The 20,341-nt window shown below is 34.5% G+C and overlaps 2 protein-coding genes across 3 annotated transcripts; one reads left to right on the forward strand and one right to left on the reverse strand.

Moving 5' to 3' along the window:
- Positions 1-318: 318 nt before the first annotated feature.
- LOC146164140 (solute carrier family 35 member E3-like) lies at positions 319-6,929 on the forward strand. The gene is made up of 6 exons (XM_083382680.1): positions 319-434; positions 3,259-3,490; positions 5,022-5,219; positions 5,360-5,470; positions 5,764-5,919; positions 6,227-6,929. The coding sequence occupies exons 2-6, from the start codon at positions 3,287-3,289 to the stop codon at positions 6,533-6,535; spliced, it is 978 nt and encodes a 325-aa protein (XP_083238806.1). The 5' UTR covers positions 319-434; positions 3,259-3,286; the 3' UTR covers positions 6,536-6,929.
- A 5,855-nt stretch (positions 6,930-12,784) lies between these two features.
- LOC146164141 (V-type proton ATPase subunit S1-like) lies at positions 12,785-19,293 on the reverse strand. 2 transcript variants are annotated; one of them, XM_083381618.1, is made up of 9 exons: positions 19,139-19,293; positions 18,603-18,729; positions 18,386-18,448; positions 17,195-17,375; positions 16,906-16,979; positions 15,916-16,130; positions 14,574-14,627; positions 14,008-14,239; positions 12,785-13,563 (listed from the first exon to the last, which is right to left on the reverse strand). In XM_083381618.1, the coding sequence occupies exons 1-9, from the start codon at positions 19,225-19,227 to the stop codon at positions 13,348-13,350; spliced, it is 1,251 nt and encodes a 416-aa protein (XP_083237744.1). In that variant the 5' UTR covers positions 19,228-19,293; the 3' UTR covers positions 12,785-13,347. The 2 variants fall into 2 exon arrangements, with proteins under 2 accessions (XP_083237744.1, XP_083237745.1); XM_083381619.1 differs by lacking the exon at positions 18,386-18,448.
- Between the last annotated feature and the right edge of the window lie 1,048 nt (positions 19,294-20,341).

The following is a 20,341-nucleotide window of genomic DNA, read 5'->3' on the forward strand; positions in this document are numbered from 1 at the left end:
GTGTGAGTTCCGTTTATCATGTACATTCAGGGTTGGGTTTATCCAGAACAGAATTAGTTACAATAATTTATTTCATCTATGTGGTGTGATTGCATATATATACATATATATATATACAAACAAACACAAAACAAAATACAAATATATGTATTACTATGTGGATCAGTTGTGATTGTATAGTCAGAAAGAGTTCTTTGCCTTTGATATCATTGGTAAAACGAAAAGCAGGATTGTTTAGTTACATAGTGTGTCCACACTGTCCAGTTCGTAAAAAATGCTAAACATTTTTGCTTCATTTTCGATGCATTAAAATACTGTAGACCATTGCAGGTTGATTTATAGGTTTAAAATATACATTTAAAAGTTTGCTTGTAATTGGCTATTCAACGAAACGAAGAACACGAACCTACCATCAAAGTAAATGGAAAAATCAGGTATATGATTTACATACAACAATTTTTGCTAGGTAAGTTTGTCTAAGAAACCCATATTTAGGAGGCCTTGATAATAGAACATTGGCGTCCAACATGTGGCCCACTGAATTTTATGCATTGCAACTCAATATATTCTAGTTAGGACAGCAGTAACTGTTTTGCTATGCAGTAATTGTTAGACTTTGCCTTAGGCTTAGGTCAGTGTTCTTACCCTTTCTTACTTCAATTAAGGCGCATGGAGAGACATTTTAAAACGCGGCGGCGCACCTGGCGAGTATTATATTTTATAGTATACATGTATTTCCTTGAATAGCCGGCATATTTTCACTACATAGGCTTCATACTTGCAAATCTTGAAAGTACTGTGGAATCAATGAGCTAAGACGAATAGAATAGTTAAAAATATAAGAAAGAAGCTGTGGCTTTGGTAATAGAAGCGCTGGCTTTGGTAATAGCGAGTGGTAGATTAACTGATGTTTATAAGATCTTAAAATGCTTGTAATCCTTGTATAATGGATACGATGTGTTTAAACCAGAAGTTGGCATTTTTTTACCGAGGGCCACATAAGAAACGTAATATTGTGGCGGGCCAGGTATATAATAATAACCTCATAGTGTAACGCTACAAAAGAAGTAAGATTTTGAAACCTGTTATTACGTTGGTAGTTGTGCGCAAATGCAACTGAAGGCGAATTGAAAAAGGTCGAGCATAGGCGTCGAGCGAAGAGCGAAAACAAATCAGCTGTTTGGTAAAATGCAAACTTTAATTTATATTTAGAGGGGACGTGACGCATTGAAAATATAGGAAGAGGCTATTCACCCGGACACCAAAGTAGTTCAAATCGACTTAAATATTATTAAGGAAATTGTAAGCGTCACGCTTGGCACATAGCAATATATTACCTCATAGTTGTAATTGTTTAAAAAATATTACTTCAGTAAATAAGCTTTAACACGTCTATATTGCCGAGTGGTTTCATATAAGTCATACAATAAGACTGACTATAATGTTTAGTAATATAGGCTTTCATTTTTTGTAGCTCCAGGCCACGAGCCCATAAAACACTGTTTCTTGCCGACTTTTACTCTGTAAATATAAAAATTGTTCGCAGGTCGCGCAAACCTTTTTTCGCTATTATCATATTTTGCCCGTTTTAGTGAAATTTATTTAACCCAAAACCCAAACACGTATTTTGACCCAAAGACGTGCAAACTATGCCATGTTCCACAATTAACAACACAAAGTAAAGAAATCTATCAAACATCATATATATATGCTCGGGCCCTTGAGTGCAAATCTGTTTATATAGTAGGGGCAATACTACTGCAGGAGTAGGTTATTGGCATTTTGATCCATATTATTGCTTTTTTCAGTGTTATAAAAGACCATTTTTGTGTACAAGTATACCGGACAATTTTGGATTTTTTTAATGGCCTTAATGTTGCTACTCGGAGATCGACAGGATTTACTGGGGCCAGTCCCAGGACTTTTAGAGGCAAAATACTCTTTTTTGCGCCCACAGCGAATTCTGTTGGTTAACTTTCGTCGCACTCAATGGCCTTGAATATTTTTCCATGTGTCTTTGTCGTTTTCGATTGTTTTTGCAGGTGTGTCGGAGTTGATAAACTCGATGCTTTGCTTCAAATCACGAATGTAACGGTAAACCTGGCCTTGACTATATGAATTATTCAACTTTAGCTTCAGCTGAAACTAAATGGCAATAATGTTAAGATAAAAGTGAGGTCAGCGATAAGACTTGAAAATTTTTTAAGGGAAAAGTGAGACCACTAGAGACACGAATCGGCCTCTGGAACCGAGGGAGAAAAAAAATTCATGGTAAGTTGCAATTGCCGATGTAAACAAATCCAGGATTTATATTCGAACAAAATATTTATTTAGGTTTGGTAAACAAGATGCCAGAAAACAAGGATATAAAATATTAAATGCGCTTTACCGAGGGTTTTATCACAGACTTAAGAACAGTTAACATTATAAGCAATACTAGTTTTATCGATAGAAAAGAAAACATTTATATTTGTATTTACGAACCTGTTTGGTAAATATTGGAGATTTGGCTTAGAATATTGAACATTTAGCAGTGAACAAAAATTATTAAACCAAGGATGTTAGATATACTGTAAAAAGTGGTTCCCGAAGTATTAACAGCACTAATTTAACAGAATTTGCATTTTGTAAAAAATCCTTAAAGAGAAGAAAACGTAATATAATAGCCATAGATGTTCGCCAAAGATTTTGTGATTTTAGTAAAAGCCTAAATAAATATTTATAGGTGTAGGCACGCCCTGTGCGGTCATACGGGGTTGCTTTTGTAAAATACCAAATTGATTTTACCAGGTTGATGCATATGTTGAGTGTACTTTAACAACCAATATCCTTGTTATTATTTTATAATGTGTAGGCTACAAGCTCAATTATACGATCATATAATGTATTGCAGTGTTTCTCAACCTTTTTTGGCGGTGACCCAAATGCTACGCGTCAGTATAACAACGAAGCTTAGGCGATCCAATTCTCTTCACCGAACTTTTTGTACGTGAACAAAACATAAGACAAATGGCATAAATAGATTTGAATTTAATTACTATGAGCCATGACGTCGCATTGTGCCTCCACACTCTTTTACCTTGCTCCGAATCAATCTCAGCAAACCTAACTCTGCGACTTATAGTTTTGTCGCAGATCCAGCCAAATCATACCGCGAACTAGTTTTAGGTCGCGACCCAAGGGTTGAAAAACACTGATATATTGTAAAGTATTTTTAAAATCAGTTCTTAAATGTGCAAGATAATATATTATTTTAAGTGTTGAGAAGACAAAGGACGAAAACGACATGGAATCGCGGTATTGTAACCGAAGCGGTTACTCCATAACAATCACAATGATGGTCATTAATTTCGTTGGAAGCATCGCAATAATTATGTGCAATAAGTCACTTTATTCAGCTGGTAACGTGCCGCCAATTTTTCTTGCATGTTTTCAGTTCTTCGTAACATTCTGTGGTTTGCTGCTGTTGAAACTATGCAACGTTTATCAGGTATGTGTTTCTCAAGCTGTATAGTTTAGCGGTTTCGATTAGTTTTAGGAGCAATATTTTTTCTAGTATTTAAACATTTAAAAAAAATATATATACGTGCGGTGTCCCATATTTTTCAGTAAGGGTGCCATCTAATAACAAAGTGTAACTTTATAACTTTCTTATACGCAAATGTACCCTTTGTTATACGCAACTAAGGACTATGTTTAACTAAATAAAACAGGCCAGACTTACAAATCATTGCAAAAGTTTAATGGGTAAAAAAACAACACTGGCGCAAACAAACAAACAAGTAGAATTTGTGAGAAATCAATAAGTTAAGTTTCACAAAACTGAAGTTATCTACCTCTACTCCAGGGGTCGGCAACCCCCGGCACGCGTGCCACTTGTGGCACGCAAGATGATATTGCATGGCACGCCAATTGATTTTAGCACGTTATATCACCTTAAGAAAGTGCAACCATTACATCACTACCGCATCATTAACATTACTATTACATCACTAACAATAACACTAACTAAATGGTTGCAAACATTGCCAGTTCGCGTCACAAATAAGTGTCTTAACTGTGTTGTATTTAATATTATTTTTTGTGAGCGTGAAACTTGTTGTTTACCACTAACCGTTCGTATTACGTCACAAAGCCCCAAATTTGGCGTAACGTTTACTACGTTAAAGCAGGGCATTCTACATCAGTGGTTCTCAACCGCCGGTCCGCGTCAACTTTCCTGTCGGTCCGCCAAATATTACAAATTTATATCTCAATTGCAAAAAGCAAGATGTTGAAGGCGGCTTGTCCATCAAATTTAGAATTTGGCCAGTTCCATAATTTGCAGCATTGTGACGTAACATAGAGTTAACGGTCTACTTTGGACTTCATCTTACGTCACAATGCTGCAAGTGTTGTGCCCTACTATTTAAAAGTAGGCTACAACTCGTTTAAATCCTAAACTTTAAGACCAGTTGTACGTAAAAAACTTCAATAGAACCACATATAACACGTATGATATCAAAAAGACAGCAGAAAATTTCTCATTACATAGAAGTTTTCGTTATATGCTTTTAAGTTGCACAATTGTGTCATAATTACATTTTGGGTTGATTTTAATTTTTGAAGGTCCACCGGTTCGCTAAAATTGTTTTAAAACAAAAAGCGAAACTGATAGTTAACACTGCTAGGTATCGGCTTAAAAGCATCGAATTATATTTCAAAAAATATACTTGAATTAGAAGTCAGATCACAGCAAGGCTGCTGAGTCGGACTCGGGAGTCGAGTAAGACCAGTAAAACTACCCGAGTCCGACGTGTGCGGCATGCGCAGTACCAAATTTCGAAACTGATAAGGCAGCAAACTATAAATTTTTAAGGTGGAATAGCATATGCTCGTGGCATATTTTCCATGACCCTAGAGTGGATTGCGAAATATCCAATTTTTCTTGAATTCCCCTGACATAATATTGCTCAACAAGTATAAAATTATCAAATTTTGGTCAACCTTGTTGCAATTTAAACCTCGCTGTTCTGTTTTAGGTCAAACGGGTTTCGATGTGGAAGATTCTACCGCTCTGTGTCGCATTTTGTTCATTCATAATTTTTACCAATTTCTCGCTTAAGTATAACACTGTTGGCATGTATCAGCTCATTAAATGTCTTTCCGACCCCTTAACTTTCTTCCTGCAAGTAAAATTCTACGGAAGAATCCTGTCAAGAAGGGAATGTATCACCTTGGTATGTTGTTTGCTGACCAAAATATTTGTTCCTACCAATTACAATATGTGTTAGTTTTTCACATTATTATTTTTTAAATTTTTGTAAAGTTTATTTGTTTCTTGCGTTTCTGTACTGACCTGCGTATTTTTTTGTTTCAGACTATTATCGTTGTAGGCATTTTCCTCAACTATTTCACTGACGTTGAGATCAACGTGCTTGGTGGTTTATTTGGTTTGATTGGGGTTGTAGCGTCATCCCTTTACTACACGGTAATATGCCCAACATTCTATTATCTATCGATAGATATCATATACTTTCATTTTAGTTCTTCAAAGATATAGTAATTTGGACAGTTAATAGGCTCATCGTTCTAATACGGTATTTAAACTTAAAAATTTGAATTTAAATGATTGTACTTGCGACACTTTGTTTAATTAGGCGAAATAGCTTACGCCACATGTATTTGTGGACCGCTGCTTTTGGGAGGTGAAAGATAGGGATTTGGCCCAACCTAGCTGTATTTTAAGGAAAATGAAAGTTAAATTAAAAATTATTTTTGCAGTGGGTTGGGTCTAAGCATAGTGAACTGAAGTTATCGTCAATGCAACTTCTATTCTACCAGTCTTCTGTATCGTCCGGCCTGCTGGCTTTCGCAGTATGTTCTTTCGAGTTGCGGCCGGTTTTAGAATTGCCTTCACAAATTAATTCTACCCACATGGTAAACTATTTTAAATATAAGCGTTCATATATTCTAAATCTATTTTATGTTTTTATTTCGGTAATTTTAGGTAGTATCTAGGGCCTAGGCCTACGCGATTTTACAGAATGTTACCTCTGTTTGTCTATGTGTTGGCATACATAAAAGTGTGTGTAACACAAAGCTATAAAAAGCTACCTTTATTGTGCTTAATCAATAATCTACAGTTTGGCTTCAAAATATTAACATGTGATTCCTGAATACACTTAAAATATGAAGTCAATTTTCTGTGTTATACAGACTCGTGTAATACGGCCTTTATTTTCAGTTCCTAATCATGCTTTCCGGTTTCCTTGCATTCTGTGTCAATACGTCGGTGTTCTTCATCATTCAACGCACTTCAGTTATTACGTATGCCGTTTTCTGCAAACTCAAAATCTGCCTCATTATATTGGGCGGTTACGTGTTTTTCGCCGAACTAATGACCCCTATGCAAGGGGTAGGAACAGCGATTACCCTAATGGGTACTTTCTACTATTCGTATCTGAAGGTGGAATATAATAAAAAAACACCAGCAGATACCAATGACAACAAAGATTTAAATGTATCGCTATTAGAAAAAGTCGACGCCGTTTAATTTTTATCAAGGACAAATTTAGAACAAATTATTTAAGTAGGCGTCGTTTGTTTTATTGTATGTATCAAAACACCCAGTAGAGCAATTGGTGAAAGTTAAAGCATATAACTTATAATGTCTTCAATTACATATATATATGTATTTTTGCCTTAAATACTAGTGGTACCGTAACTTAAGAATATACAATTTTGTTTTTTCTTATATATTGTTTTTATTTTCTATGCCAAGTTATTTTTAAATATTACACAGGTTAATAATTGTCAACTTTATTATGATTGGTTAACCAAAATGTTGTAAGAATACTTTTTACTTAGTTGGCTACCACTTTTTACACAAGATCTATATTATTGATAAAAAAATCCACTTGGCCATTCATGTTCAATTGATTTGGCAAATATAATTAAGGTCCATATAAATTTAATGAAGTAGAAATATTGTCCCGCGACGTGCCGTGGTCTGAAGCATAAAAAATGAAGTTGTTTAAGTTCTGAGAATCAGGTGCGAGCTTCAAAAGGGTGGCTGGTTTGTTCAGATTAAATAGCTTTATGTAATGGTATATTATTATTAGCATTTTTGTTGACTCTTTTCGTACAGAACCTATAGTCATGGCGTGGTAAAACGTTTTGTTTAGAACCCATTCGTATAAACGTATTACTAACGGAAAACATACGTATTACATTGAAAACTTAGATCGTACTCTAAGCAAATTTGCTAGAAATATTACACTGAAAAAAAAAAGATTTATTGCAGACTACGTTTTAACATTATAGTTTTTACTGGTGGACCTTAGGATCTAAATTCTAAATCAAGAGTAGTGGCATAACATTTGCCGATAAAAATTCGAATATATAATACAAAATGTAATTCCTAAAAAAACATTTTGTATGCTTTGATTGTGATGTGCCATTGTGTAAATCAGTGGTTCCCAAACGTTTTTGGCTTGCGGCATACTAACAATTTTTAAATAGTTGGTGACACACTTTTAACAGAACATATTAGCTATAGAGTAATTTTATAAACGCCCTTAACACACGCAAAACTATATGTATATGTCTCACAAGTATTGATTTGTAATGGATAGTGCGTATTTAAGTCTAAAAGACTTGCGTGTATTCCTATTGGTAATACAGATAACTTATTTTCCAAAATTACAAAAAGAATCACTGGTGTAAATCATGCTTTGTGTCATACCATCAATATCCACAAGTTTTGCTCTATGCATCCAAATACTGCGAATAATTTTGTTTCTTATATTCTTAATGGGGCAAACGATCGAAACTAAATACTTAATGAACGTTTTCATGGACATTGTATAGTGACTTAATTAACAAATTATAAGTTTTTTTGTGTGTTCTCAAATATTCGGTAGGCCTAGTAAAAGAGGTATTAAAAGGTTTGTATTTTTATGTAAATTTGAGGTTTGTTATCGTGCACTGACATTTTTGGCATATAAACGAGAAGAATAGATATGTAATACTTAAAACAGCAATAACAACCACTCTGTTACATGTTGTACCGTCACCCCGATAATTTTGTTTAAAAGGTTTGCGCTGTTACGTAAATACATTTTAAGATGTTAACAGTTTGCCCCGAAACACAGGTTGCCAGTTCTATACCACAATTAAATAAACAAAGCTAATAATTTAAGCAATTTTAGCTTAGGCCTACACACTTTAAAAGTTACTTACTTCTTGACAAACAGGCTGCCATCATTGCATTGTGTTTATTGTTTAAATTAATGATGATAACTGTCAGTATCCCGAAAGCGAAAAATAATAATCCCAAAAGGATTGAAAGGACGATAGTTAGAATCTTGTATTTCCTGATGATTCTTTTGTTTATGCTAGTAGATAGTCCGCATGTGGGGTTATCTAAGCTTAGCGGTTTGATAGATGCTTCGCCATCACTTCTGTTGTGAACTATGCTTTCATTAATGTCGTAGTAAGACTTTGCAAACTGGTCTTCCTCGAAAAACACATCCTCTTTTACTTCAATGTAGGGATTCTTTGATTTGAAAGGAAACACTCCGGACATCGTACTGAACAGAATAGGTGAATCTTGTTAGGCTTTAAAACGCCATTATTGCACACAGCTGTGTGCATAAATAAAGCAGTTACCTGCTGTCGAAGCACCAACCATGGGTTAATAATTCACAAAGAAGTACTATTGTTTGGCCGCTATCGTATAGTCCAGTGTTTTCCAACCTTTTTTACACTAGTGATCCCCTTGGGATAAATATTATTTCATATCGCACCCTCATCAATTGCTTTTACAGTGATTATTATCTTAATCGTTGTCTAACATCATAATGTCTTCACTTTCGTTTCGATAAGCTGTCAGTCATATTTTAGGTTGTAGATGTCATTACCTGGAAAAAATCAACTTTCTGCACACAGACTTTAAATCAGGGGTCGGCAACCTTTTCTAGTCGCGGGCACCAGCCAAACTCAGAAAGGTATCTGTGGGCCGCACACAATGTTAACTAAGAATTGTGTTATTAAAATGTTAGAACAACTGTGAATCAGGCGGGCCTCGGATTTTTTCATCCATACTACTAATGAAAAGTGTGATAAAGCTACTTTGAGGAAACGCGATAACCTTAATAGAAAGTGTAATTCAGTGTTTGTTAATCTTTTTAAGTCCAGGCGCACCTGGCTAGCGAAGCGAGCACGATTTTTGGGGGGTATGCCGGCATTTCTTTTAAATTTCCTGCTAGTTTTTATTACATTGCCGAAAAAAAATCAAAAAATTTTAAAAAATGTAGCCTATGTCTAATATTTTTATATACGTTTTCCGTTTGTCCGCGACGCACTTGGCAGCCTTCCACGGCGCAACGGTAAAGAAACGCTGATCTAGTCCAAAGACAGCATCAAGGCGTAAACAAACTGGACGTAGAAAGATCATTCGCACGAAGCGCCAAATTTTTTCACCCGTACTATGTTAAAATAGTCAAAAAGTATGGATTCGGCCCGTGGGCCGTAGGTTGGCGACCTCTGCTTTAAATATGCGAACGGTTTGTCGCGTATAAAACGGTGAAACGCAACAGCAACAATGGTCTGGAAACTACTACAAGTTCGCAGTATGGAAGTTGCCATTTAAGGTTAAAAGTTACCTAAGTGCTGTTTGTTACTATTTTTATATGATTTTTATAAAATTTTGCCGTAAGTAATTTCAGTTAACGCCCCCTTATGTGCGTTCAGCGTCCCCCAAACGAGAAAAAGACCCAAAACGCCCCGTTGTAACTCGCCAACGCCCACAAGGGGGCGGTACTGCCCACCGTGGGAACCTCTGGTTTAGTCGGCAAACGTTGTTGCAGCATAAAGGAAAGCAACAGAAGATTTCAATGTATAGGCATATCGATAAGACATATAAGCGAGGCAAACGTAAACGATGTTGTACACGTTTAAGATTTGCCAGCACAAAAAAGTAACTTAAGGATATCTGAATTAAAAGTTAATGACACACTAGTTAGAGCAAAATATGGTTGCAACGATGCCCCGAAGCAATTTTAAAAAGCCTGCAACGGAATGTTTTGTAGTGCGATTCAAAAACCAAAGCACACCGCGGCCACATATTTTGGTTCCGCGGGCCGCATTTGGAAGAGTAACTTGGGCTACTTAACGAGTGAACGTATTAAACTACGATAATATTTGGTTAAAAAGAGTTTAAACAGTTTAAAAACTATACTGAATTTTCACATGATCCGTTAGAAATTAGTGCAGTTCTACGCAAAAACGTCTACGGCAATTGGGGCATCAAAAGGATCAAAAATTCTGGTTTTTAGACTCAAGGTCTTAAACAATGCACTAATTTGAGTTAACAAATCTGCATAAGAAGATTAAGTTTATAATGATACTTGACCCATCCGCCCTTGGAATCTAATTGTCGTAGACCTTCTTGCTTAGAACTGCACTAATTTATAACAGATCGGGTGGAATTTTGGGTATCGCTTCTCAACATTCCTAAATACCGAAATCACAGTGAAAAAGCGATTTATTCTTGTTCGCATCCCCACGACATACCTTTGCGAGCAAAGATTTTCTGCTCTTGTTGAAATTAAAAAAAGGAATTCTATCAAGGATGTTTATACGCTTATGATAGGAGCACTCGAAACAAGGCTTCTGCCTCGGTTCGCACAACTGATCGAAAAAATTCAACAGCAACGCTCGCATTAAATGACTGATGACATTTTGTATTTGTATAAAGATATGCTACGGATTTTTATACTTGTAGCCCTGCTTATTCTTATTCCGATTAGGATTAATATAGATTCGGGGTATTGCGTGGACTAAGGTGTATAAGTTTTAAGTAAACGTAAAAAGGGTGTACCATTTGACAAGCACTGGCCTACAGTAGGCCTATATAGTGCGCAGCATGCGCCTACACATGAGACAACATCGCACCTTAGTAATCCAGCAAAATCGTTTTCATCATCCGAGTCGCAGTTTAAAATAATGTCGGGGATGCACGCTTTGTGGGCCCACAAGTGACATATGACACATTAAATCCAGACCTCGATTGTTTTAGAATTTTTGGAAATGTTCCATACATACCAAACAGTAATTTTCTTCGTCGTCGAAAGAAGCAGTTAGCGTGACTCGTTTTTTCTTGGGGTGTTTACATTTATTTTATTTTTTTGTTGACTTTTTAGGCAGAGTTATTTGCCGTTTAGCTTTAGCAGGCTCTTGTCTCTACGATTTTTCCATTGCTTTCTTGACTGGTGTATCCGTTGAAATTTTTTCTTTCATGTTTTTCGTTTGGATCTATTGTCTTGGTGGTGCTTTTGGCAATGGACGAAGTTCTTCATGACTAACGTTAGAATGAGGCTAGCATGAAGCAGAAGTTGGTGGAATTTGATCTAAGAATTACGAACCTGTGAAAAGAGAAGACAAAAGAGCTGGTGGTAGACATTGACGCATTCAACCACACGACGAAGATCCTTCTGCATGCGGAGACAACAAACGTCTTATTGAGAGCTGGAGGCAAATTGCCAGATATCCTGTCATCTAGTTTAGAGATAAACACAGGGACGTGGTGTTTGCCAAAACTCGTGGCCCTTGACATACTCGTTGCTTCTGCACTTTGATAGCGTTGAGTTTCTTTTGATGTACCCAGTAAACCAATCCGTTGCGGCATTACTATTCTCTAACTCTTGGGATGACTCATGACTGCACTTGTGTTTCTTCTAACTTCTGTTTTTCTTTACAAAATCTAGTCCAGTGGTTCTCAACCTTTTTTTCTTTCATGGCCCATTTTCTTTGCACAAAAATTGTGTGGCCCAATACATTTTTATGAAATAACAAACTATAAAAAAGGTTTAGAACAAAAAATAACGGAGCATATATTAGTAAATTTCTGTTTCATTTGCATTCCTTCCCAATTCCTCCTCAAGCCATTATTTCTGTAAATTAGGTATAGTGACACAATTGAAACTAAATTCTTTAATAAATCCAGCTTTTTTAAAATTGGTCTGTGGCCCATCTAAAAACTTCCCATGGCCCACTGGTTGAGAACCGCTGCTAGACAATGTCACATGGAAATAAAGTACGAATCGGATATTTCCAACCATAATCCATTATTATCTCGGCTGATAATGGTGCACAGTTTTGATAACATTAGTTTGGCAATCTACAGCCCGCGGGCCGGATCCGGCTTGTCAATGTAAACGACCCGCCATCTCTTTAACAAACTGAGCACGAAGCCGTTTAACTTAATTTTTGGAAATTTGAACTAAGTAAATGTTAAGATATTTTTTCGTCACTAAATGTATTTTATTGCGCTTTACATAAATTCGCCCGTCTTTTAAATATGAGTGGGTAAAATTATACAACTAGTAAAACCTACACGCAAATTATTGCGGCCTGTCGATACCATTCTTAGCTAAGCTTTGCGCAACTAGGAAAAACACTTGCCATACATTCCAATATTTCACAGGCAGTTTTAAAAGCCTTGAAAATATTTCAGTCTGCGATCTTTAATCTAGCTGAGAAAAAAGGGTTATGAAGAAATAGGATAATATTTTGTTCTGTACAAGGTGTTTGTTTTTGTGGTTGTGGTCAATCAAGTAGGACATGTGACATTTGGTCTTTGACTGCCTCGAAAGTTTCAGCAGAAAAAACATACTAACATATTTACGGTTTCGACTCTAGAATTTTGAGTGTGTGGTAAGGAACACACAAGCTTTAAAGGAATACGTAACGTTTAAGTTTTAGTATTTTTAAGTTGAATAAAAAAAAAATGATTACAATGTCACATTTGGAAATTTTTATTGACTAAAGTACATAATCGCCAGTTGATATTTGAGTCAGAAAACCGAGTTCACACGAGTAAACAAACAACAATTTAAACTCACCACAAAAACGAACGGTATTGCACAAAACTTGCGAACAACTTGACAAACAGAGCTTGTCTGCAAAATCATTCAAGACAAATGTCAATTTTTCTGTTGAAAATGACCTCTAATCTTATCAAACCGGCGTTAGGCGCATGGATAAAGTGTTCTCGGTTACCAAGTTTGCGGATTATCGCTTGGGGTGCAAATTTTGATATGTTAGTGCACCAGCAATAAACATGGTTTTAAAGTTAACTATTTTGCATGTTTTTAAGAATTTAGCTGGACACTGTTAGATAAGCTTCGCCCTGTAATATTTTTGACATTAATGGGTTAAGCTTGGGAGCATTATGAAAATAAATTTAAAATCTCAGGGACGCCAGCAAAAAAAGGGTTAAAACCACAGCGCAAAGTACCATTTGGATCGCCAAGAGGCTTAGCGATTCAAAGAGCAGAAACAAAAATAACACAAAAAAGTAGACTAATTATTGTCAACTTGTGGCACCGTGATCGTCTTTCCTTTTGGATTATCAAAGCGGTCCATTGTGTTAACGTAGGAGAACATACCCAGACCAAGAAAGAGAATAAAAACCAGCAAGAAACCGACAAGAAGACCGGTCCATATTGGTCCGGTAAACCATCCGACGCAATCCAAAGATTCAGAGAAAGTGCCGTTCTTCACATCAAATGGCTGCACCTGGTTAATATGAATAGTATTACATACAAGCCGCTTTCTAATGTAATGTAAAAAATAAAAAACTTTTCTATCATCGAGACTTAGCTATAACTTATTATTATTATGTGAAAAAAGTACATGATAATGGATTTAATATTTTTTGAAACAGTTTTGACACTTCTCTAAGCGCCATGTACAATTTTCAAATATATGTGTTAAACTGTAGTCCGGTGCAATTGCACAAGCTACTCGCACACAGTTCAATTTCGTTTTTAATTTTGAAGGTCCTTTTACATATATTGAGGTAGTAAAACCATGGCTACAGACACCTTAACAAAGCCCTCTATCCAAGCTATAAAACAGTTTTCTAAACTGAGAGTAATATTCGAATCAGTTGCGGCATAAGTAAATCCACGTATTTTACCTTTTATATATTTTTGTAACTTTGATATGTAAAACACTTACCTGCAAGTTATCAAATCGCAGCACAATATCAGAGGAAGAATTTGCTGCAGTTAAGTTAGCTGGTTCCAAACATCCAAAGGACCAGCCCTGTGGGGCAGCAATTTCAGTTGCAGACATATTAAGCGAAGCTTTAGCAGTTGTTGAGTTACTGAAAGTCAGGTCAACAACAGCTTCCTTCAGACTCCACCAATAATAACTTGAGTATGGGTAATACTTCAATTGGTACTGAAAGCTTAAAGAAAACATAAAAAATGAATTTACAAACTGTACACCGGAACAATAATAAGATAGTATTAAGAAAATCAATACAATAAAATCCAAAATCATCTAAAAACAATTATTGCAATTAAACCAAACATTTTAGCAAATGGAGTACACCAATCTACAAAGGAATATAAAATCAATTGAATCACTTTCTTACACCACATTTTTTTGTAATTACTGAATCAAAATACTGGTGTTGGCAACAAAGACTATAAAATATGAAAATAAAACCAATTTTTAATATTTAAAACGTAAAATCTTTTTTTACAATAGTATATTGAATGCTTTACAGAAATACTTACGAAATTGAAACCCTAGTAATGGCTGTTGAGCTCGAAACAAATGACTTGGTTGCACTAAAAACAGTAAAGAATTATGGAACTGTTATTATTTTTTTTGATAAACATTTTTTGTTTATAAGGGTAGGAAATAATTGCAGTTTGGTGTTCCTAAAGAATAATACTTCTGCATACAGTGATGTCCAAAAGAAAAAAAAAATGTTGTGGTTTATTGTAACAGTGGTTCTAAGAAAAGAATATTTTTTTGAATGTCAGTTGCAGTTGTACCACTGAAAACCTACAAAGGTCTGGCATGTTAACAATGCTATGAGGAATCAACAAAAGTTAGTAATGCTATATGGAATCAACAAACTATATATTATCGCTTATAACAAAAAACAATACCAATTTATGGTTTTGAAATTATTTTAATGTTTTTTTGTTTTAAAAAAGGTTTACCACCTTTTGTTTTTGTTGATAAAACAGAGCCTATGTGGAAATTCAACCAAGATTTGTTTAATTCAGTGCATTGTGTAAACAAGTCACCTCTTTAACTGCAGGCCCACTGTAAACTTTAGGACATTATCACCTTAATAGTTAATGTTTGCAGTGAGAATCTATTATATCTGTCCTGCAACTTTTAGGCTATACTGTTTGTTTCATAGGTTAGTGTTTTTTTTTTATTCGTTGTCACGAAAATGTGACTTTTCAATACCTGTTAGGATTTTTAGGAAAACATTAACACCATAATAATTCAATAAAAACAAATGATATTTAATTTCCTATATGTATAGTGTTGATGTGTGTTGGTTCATTATAGTGACATTAGAGTAAAATGAAAATTCTAGTAGGGATATAACCCAAAAAAGGTAGGGAATCATTGATTACATTCTTAAAGTAGTATTTTGAAGCACATTTAGGACCATGGATAAATTATAATAATGATTGCTGTATATAACTAAAATGTGACTCATAAGACTAAGGTAGTTATGCGAAATTAAAAGTTCTAGTACAAGCAAGGTCAGGTGATGAATACAACCAGCAAGGTGTCACTAAAACATTTACACACAATGCGTACAACTGCGATCATCTGGTCCATCAGAAGTGCCTCCCTCTGAGCCTGTGTAGCTCAGTTGGTAGACAGACGGTGACTGTATGTCCGGTGGTTGACAGTTTAAACCTTACAACAGGCCAGTTGTTTTTATAGCCAGGTCTTGCACGAAATCCTTAATTGATAACTAATTTTGGTTAGCTTAGCACCTCTGTAGGCTTCTGGTTAACTTATTAAAAATGTATTTAGTATTTTGTCTATTAAATTTAATTTTTTATCAGTCACCAGGTAGTGTACCATTCAAATGTTACTTACATGTTGGTTCCATTTTCCCAGTCTGCAGGAACACATTTTTCCACATCGTAGGTATTATTGTTCAGTGTAAGCTTTGTTGATATAGTGCCCACATACAACTCAAGTGACGAAAACACCATGAAAACACATTTTCCCACCAAGTACATACGCTTGGCAGCTTCATCGCCTGTTGCAAGAAGAGCCCTGCCAGAGCCCAATTGCCTGACACGATTTTGCTAAAAACACAGAAAAATGAGGTTGCTAAAAAAGCTAACTAAATATCACAATTGTAATGCTTGATCACAGCCTATATTTGGGGACATAAGTTACAAGTTCCCCAGCAACAGCTAAGCATCATTGAAACACATGATTAAAAGAATGAACTCCAGTGTTGTAAACAAGTCATTTTAGAGCTTAGGCCCCAGTCAGGTCATTTCTAAACTAACTTAATTCCGAATTATGGTTTTTGCAAAAGATTATATTTCCCAGTCCAAGTCATCAATTCACCAAGTCAACTTCAAGTCAAGTCATTCAGATAAAAATAAAACTGTACTCTTAAAATTGGTAAACTTGGCCATGTAAAGGCATTTAATTGAAATAAAAAAACGCAATATTATTTAAGTTGTTTCACATGCCAAAATGAGATAAATAATACAATTTTAATAAAAATATATAGAAGCACTTGATTTTAAGCCAAGTTATTTGACACAATGAAATCCAAGTAACCCAAATTGTCCAAAAGACTTAGTATTTACTGCACTTGTTGTATTAATATACAAAATGCAAATGACTTTGTAGTGTGATTTCCACTAGAAAAGCAACAGACATAGTGGACCTGACTCAAAGTACCCAAGTTGTGTGTATGCATGAAAGCCCAGGGTTAAAATAAAAGTAACACTTTTGCACAGTTTTCCATGACAGGTGGCTGCATTTTCAGCAAATATATATTTATATGTTATTTGTTATTTAAAATTTACATTAAAAATTAATTTGTACAAACAAATAACATACCAAAGAGTTTTCAGAGGTAACAACAGCCAGATAGTTTCCTTTTAGGCTTTCTACTTTATTTTCAATTTGTTGATCTGCAAAAACAACCTGAACTTAAATCTTGAAACAAAATGTCTTAGTGTGATGGTAGACGTGAAACAAGTCTAATTGTTCTTGTTTAAAGGGTCTGATATACATATTTTTGTATTGAATAAAAACATGTCAAAAGTAATTTGCTTATATGTAGTTGATTTGGAAAAACATATTTTAAACTGCTTTAATTACTAGTAAAAGTATTAGAAAAACATACCAAGCTCAGAAAAGGTCTTTAACAACAGAGAACGTTTTGATCGTTCAACAGGTTCAAGATTAATAACTTCAATTTCAGCGCTGTTAAATTTTTCTTTTAGTTTTCCCACTAAGTCCTCAATAAGGTTAGATGGTTCAACAGAAGGAACAGCCAGTGAGGAGTTGTCTTTTTTCATGTACGACTGTAATAAAAAAACACAACTTATTCAGACATAATAGACCTAATCAAGTTTGCAGTTTTAAGCATTAAGTTATTGTTTGTAAAACAACAATATTGACAAGTAATCCTAATTTAAAAATGTCCGGTAAATCTACTAGTGGATAGCATTATGGTTTTTACCAGTGTCCAGGCTAAAAAGGACAAATGCTGCTATATCCCAAAAAGGACAAATGCTGCTATGTCCTGAGAGTTTTTGTTTAATAGAGATTCCCAACCAACATATTTTATCCACTTTCAATACGTATAAAGTACTTAGCTAAGTTTTGTGTGCTTTAGGCCTGTAGTAAATCCACTTCAGAATAAACGCATAACATTCAAATTAGATTACCTTCTAAATTGCCACAATAATTTATTAAAATCCTCAGCTATACCACAAGGCTTCAGCAAATTTACACAGGTCTGGTATATATAATGCATATTGGAGATTAAGTGGCAAGTTAATTTGGGTACTTTTTTGTTTTTACATGTGGTCTTCAGGAGCAGATTGGAGATGTAATCTTTTTAAATATACAAATTATTTTTGCTTGTGCACTTATATAAAAAAAAACAAGTCCAAAATTTTTCACAAATGCACAAAAAATGTGCGAAGTGAGAACACTGCCATGGCATAATAACACCAGGGAAAAAATATTTTAACTATTTTGTTTTATATTGTAAGTGGCAAATTGCATTTGGAAACAGTGCTGCTGATAGTTGAGTTTTACATGTCCCAAAATAATCTAGATCTATTTCGTAGTCTTTGTTAAGGTTTCCAACTTAAGTGAACAATTGCACACTAAGCTGTTCTGCAGTTGGCACCTGGCAGGAATTACACTATTGTGTTTGCTTCAAGGGTTCACTTTTCATTGAACGTTTTGGCTGTTACTGATCCGGGTTTTTCCCTATTTTATGATTTGATGAAGTCAGGGGAAAAAAAGGGACGCTTCAAAATTGTTCAACACACAAAGGTGATTCTATTATCATGCTACTTACATGAACTGCTTTAAATGGTTGTTCCTCTCCATTTGAAAATGAGCGTAAATCTTCAACAGAAAGCTAAAATAAATCAAAAATTGTTTTGCAAGGGCCAAGGTTTTTTTTTTTATTCACACATTCAGTGCAACGGAGTTATATTTATTAGCAATATGGGGAAATTATTCAAAATACAAAAACAATATAGCAGTTTGTAATTTAGTTTACTTTTGCTCACCGTGTCATAATTAAACACAACAATTTTTTCTGCATGTGATGCTGCTATGCACTCTAAATATGATTCTGATAAAACCGAAGAAATCTTTTCACCAGGCTGCAACGACTTTATACCACATGGCTCATGACTGCAACAACAATAAAATACTATAAATAAAAAATAAGATTTATTTACAGATATCTGTGCATTTTAAGAACATGTTTGGTTATAAAAAGTCAATTTAATGTGTAAAACATTAGTTTGCGTTACAGCTTTTTTTTGGTACATTCACTATTGCGCAAGTTTTAAATTTTGGAACATCTTTATCAGCCAGGCATATTTAGCATTCCATTTATTACAAGCAAGCAACTTTAAGCTGCGAAAACAACTTAATATGGGCAATATATAAAGTATACATTTGGAAAAAAAATTGTAAATTAAAACCTTTTCTAATTTTGTTTTTAACTATTGGATCGATAAAAGAAAAATTAAAGATATTTTATTCTAACAAAGCATATTTGAAACTTAAGTATAATAAGAAAAGAACAAATACTCACACAGCATTGCTCCATAAGAGCAAAGGAACATATTCTGAAGCAAAACATACAGCAAAGAGTGTAGAAACGATTGCAAATTTAAAAAACATAGCATTCGCTATTGAAGTAAACGTGATGGAAATAAAAATTTCTATAAAGTAATAAAATGTTTTTTATTGATTTAATAAATACAAACAAACCTTACTCCGATGAATTTAGGCCTTATTCCCATGAATTTAGGACTTATCTCGATGAAATTAGGCCTTATTCCAATTAATTTAGGCCTTATTCTGATGAATTTAGGACTAAATCTGATGAATATAGGCCTTATTTTGATAAATTTAGGCCTTATTCCGACAAATTAAGTCCTTATTCCAATGAATTTAGGCCTTATTCTGACAGATTTATGTCTTATTCAGACAATTTTGATCTTGTACTGGATATTACTGCGTACTTGGCTGTTTTATGCCGTTGGTCTTAATACTATGATTTTATAGATTTTTTGCCTTAGTTATTGTTGCTTTTAAGGTCTTATTGTGTTCCCTTCATTACTAGGGTGATTCTTTTTTACTTAGCAAACAAAAGCGAAAATTAAAAGATTTACACTATAAGTCAAAATCAGTTCACAAAATGGTTTACAAAAGTAACGAAAAGTGTATCGAGCATTTTGAAATTGTCAATCAGTTAAAAAAAAACATCAAAGTTTACTTTTATAACACCAACAACATTTTACTGGTATTTTATCTCCATTAGAGCAACTCATTGAAAAGTTAGGCACAATAAATTCCCAGCGCAGTTGCATTCTCAATTGCATATTTCGTGCAAAACCGCCATAAAAAATGGCCAGCCGCAAAAGTCGATCAACACATTAAATTCTGTCTCGTTAACGGTTTTCAGTTTCATTTCCAGCTGTGCAAATTTTACAAATATTGTTATTACAGCCGATAAAACTTGGGTTAAAGTGTGATAACTGTGGCGCAATTTTAACTTTTTAAGCTGCAAAATAGTCTTCCCTGCTCAAAATCCAAAATGTTTCTCATCTGTTACAGGCCTATATTTGTTACATGAATTTAAATAGTATTTTGTTACATCCATTTTAAATTGTATTTTCTGTTAATCAAGAAATCAAACTTAATCATAGACTTTCTAAAAGAGATTCAAACATGGATTTTCTCATGTAACATTTTTCATCAAAAAGTTTGGCAGAATTTAATATTAATTTAG

This window comes from Ascidiella aspersa, chromosome 2, assembly GCF_963924565.1.
Source record: "Ascidiella aspersa chromosome 2, kaAscAspe10.2, whole genome shotgun sequence".
Lineage (NCBI taxonomy): Eukaryota > Metazoa > Chordata > Ascidiacea > Phlebobranchia > Ascidiidae > Ascidiella > Ascidiella aspersa.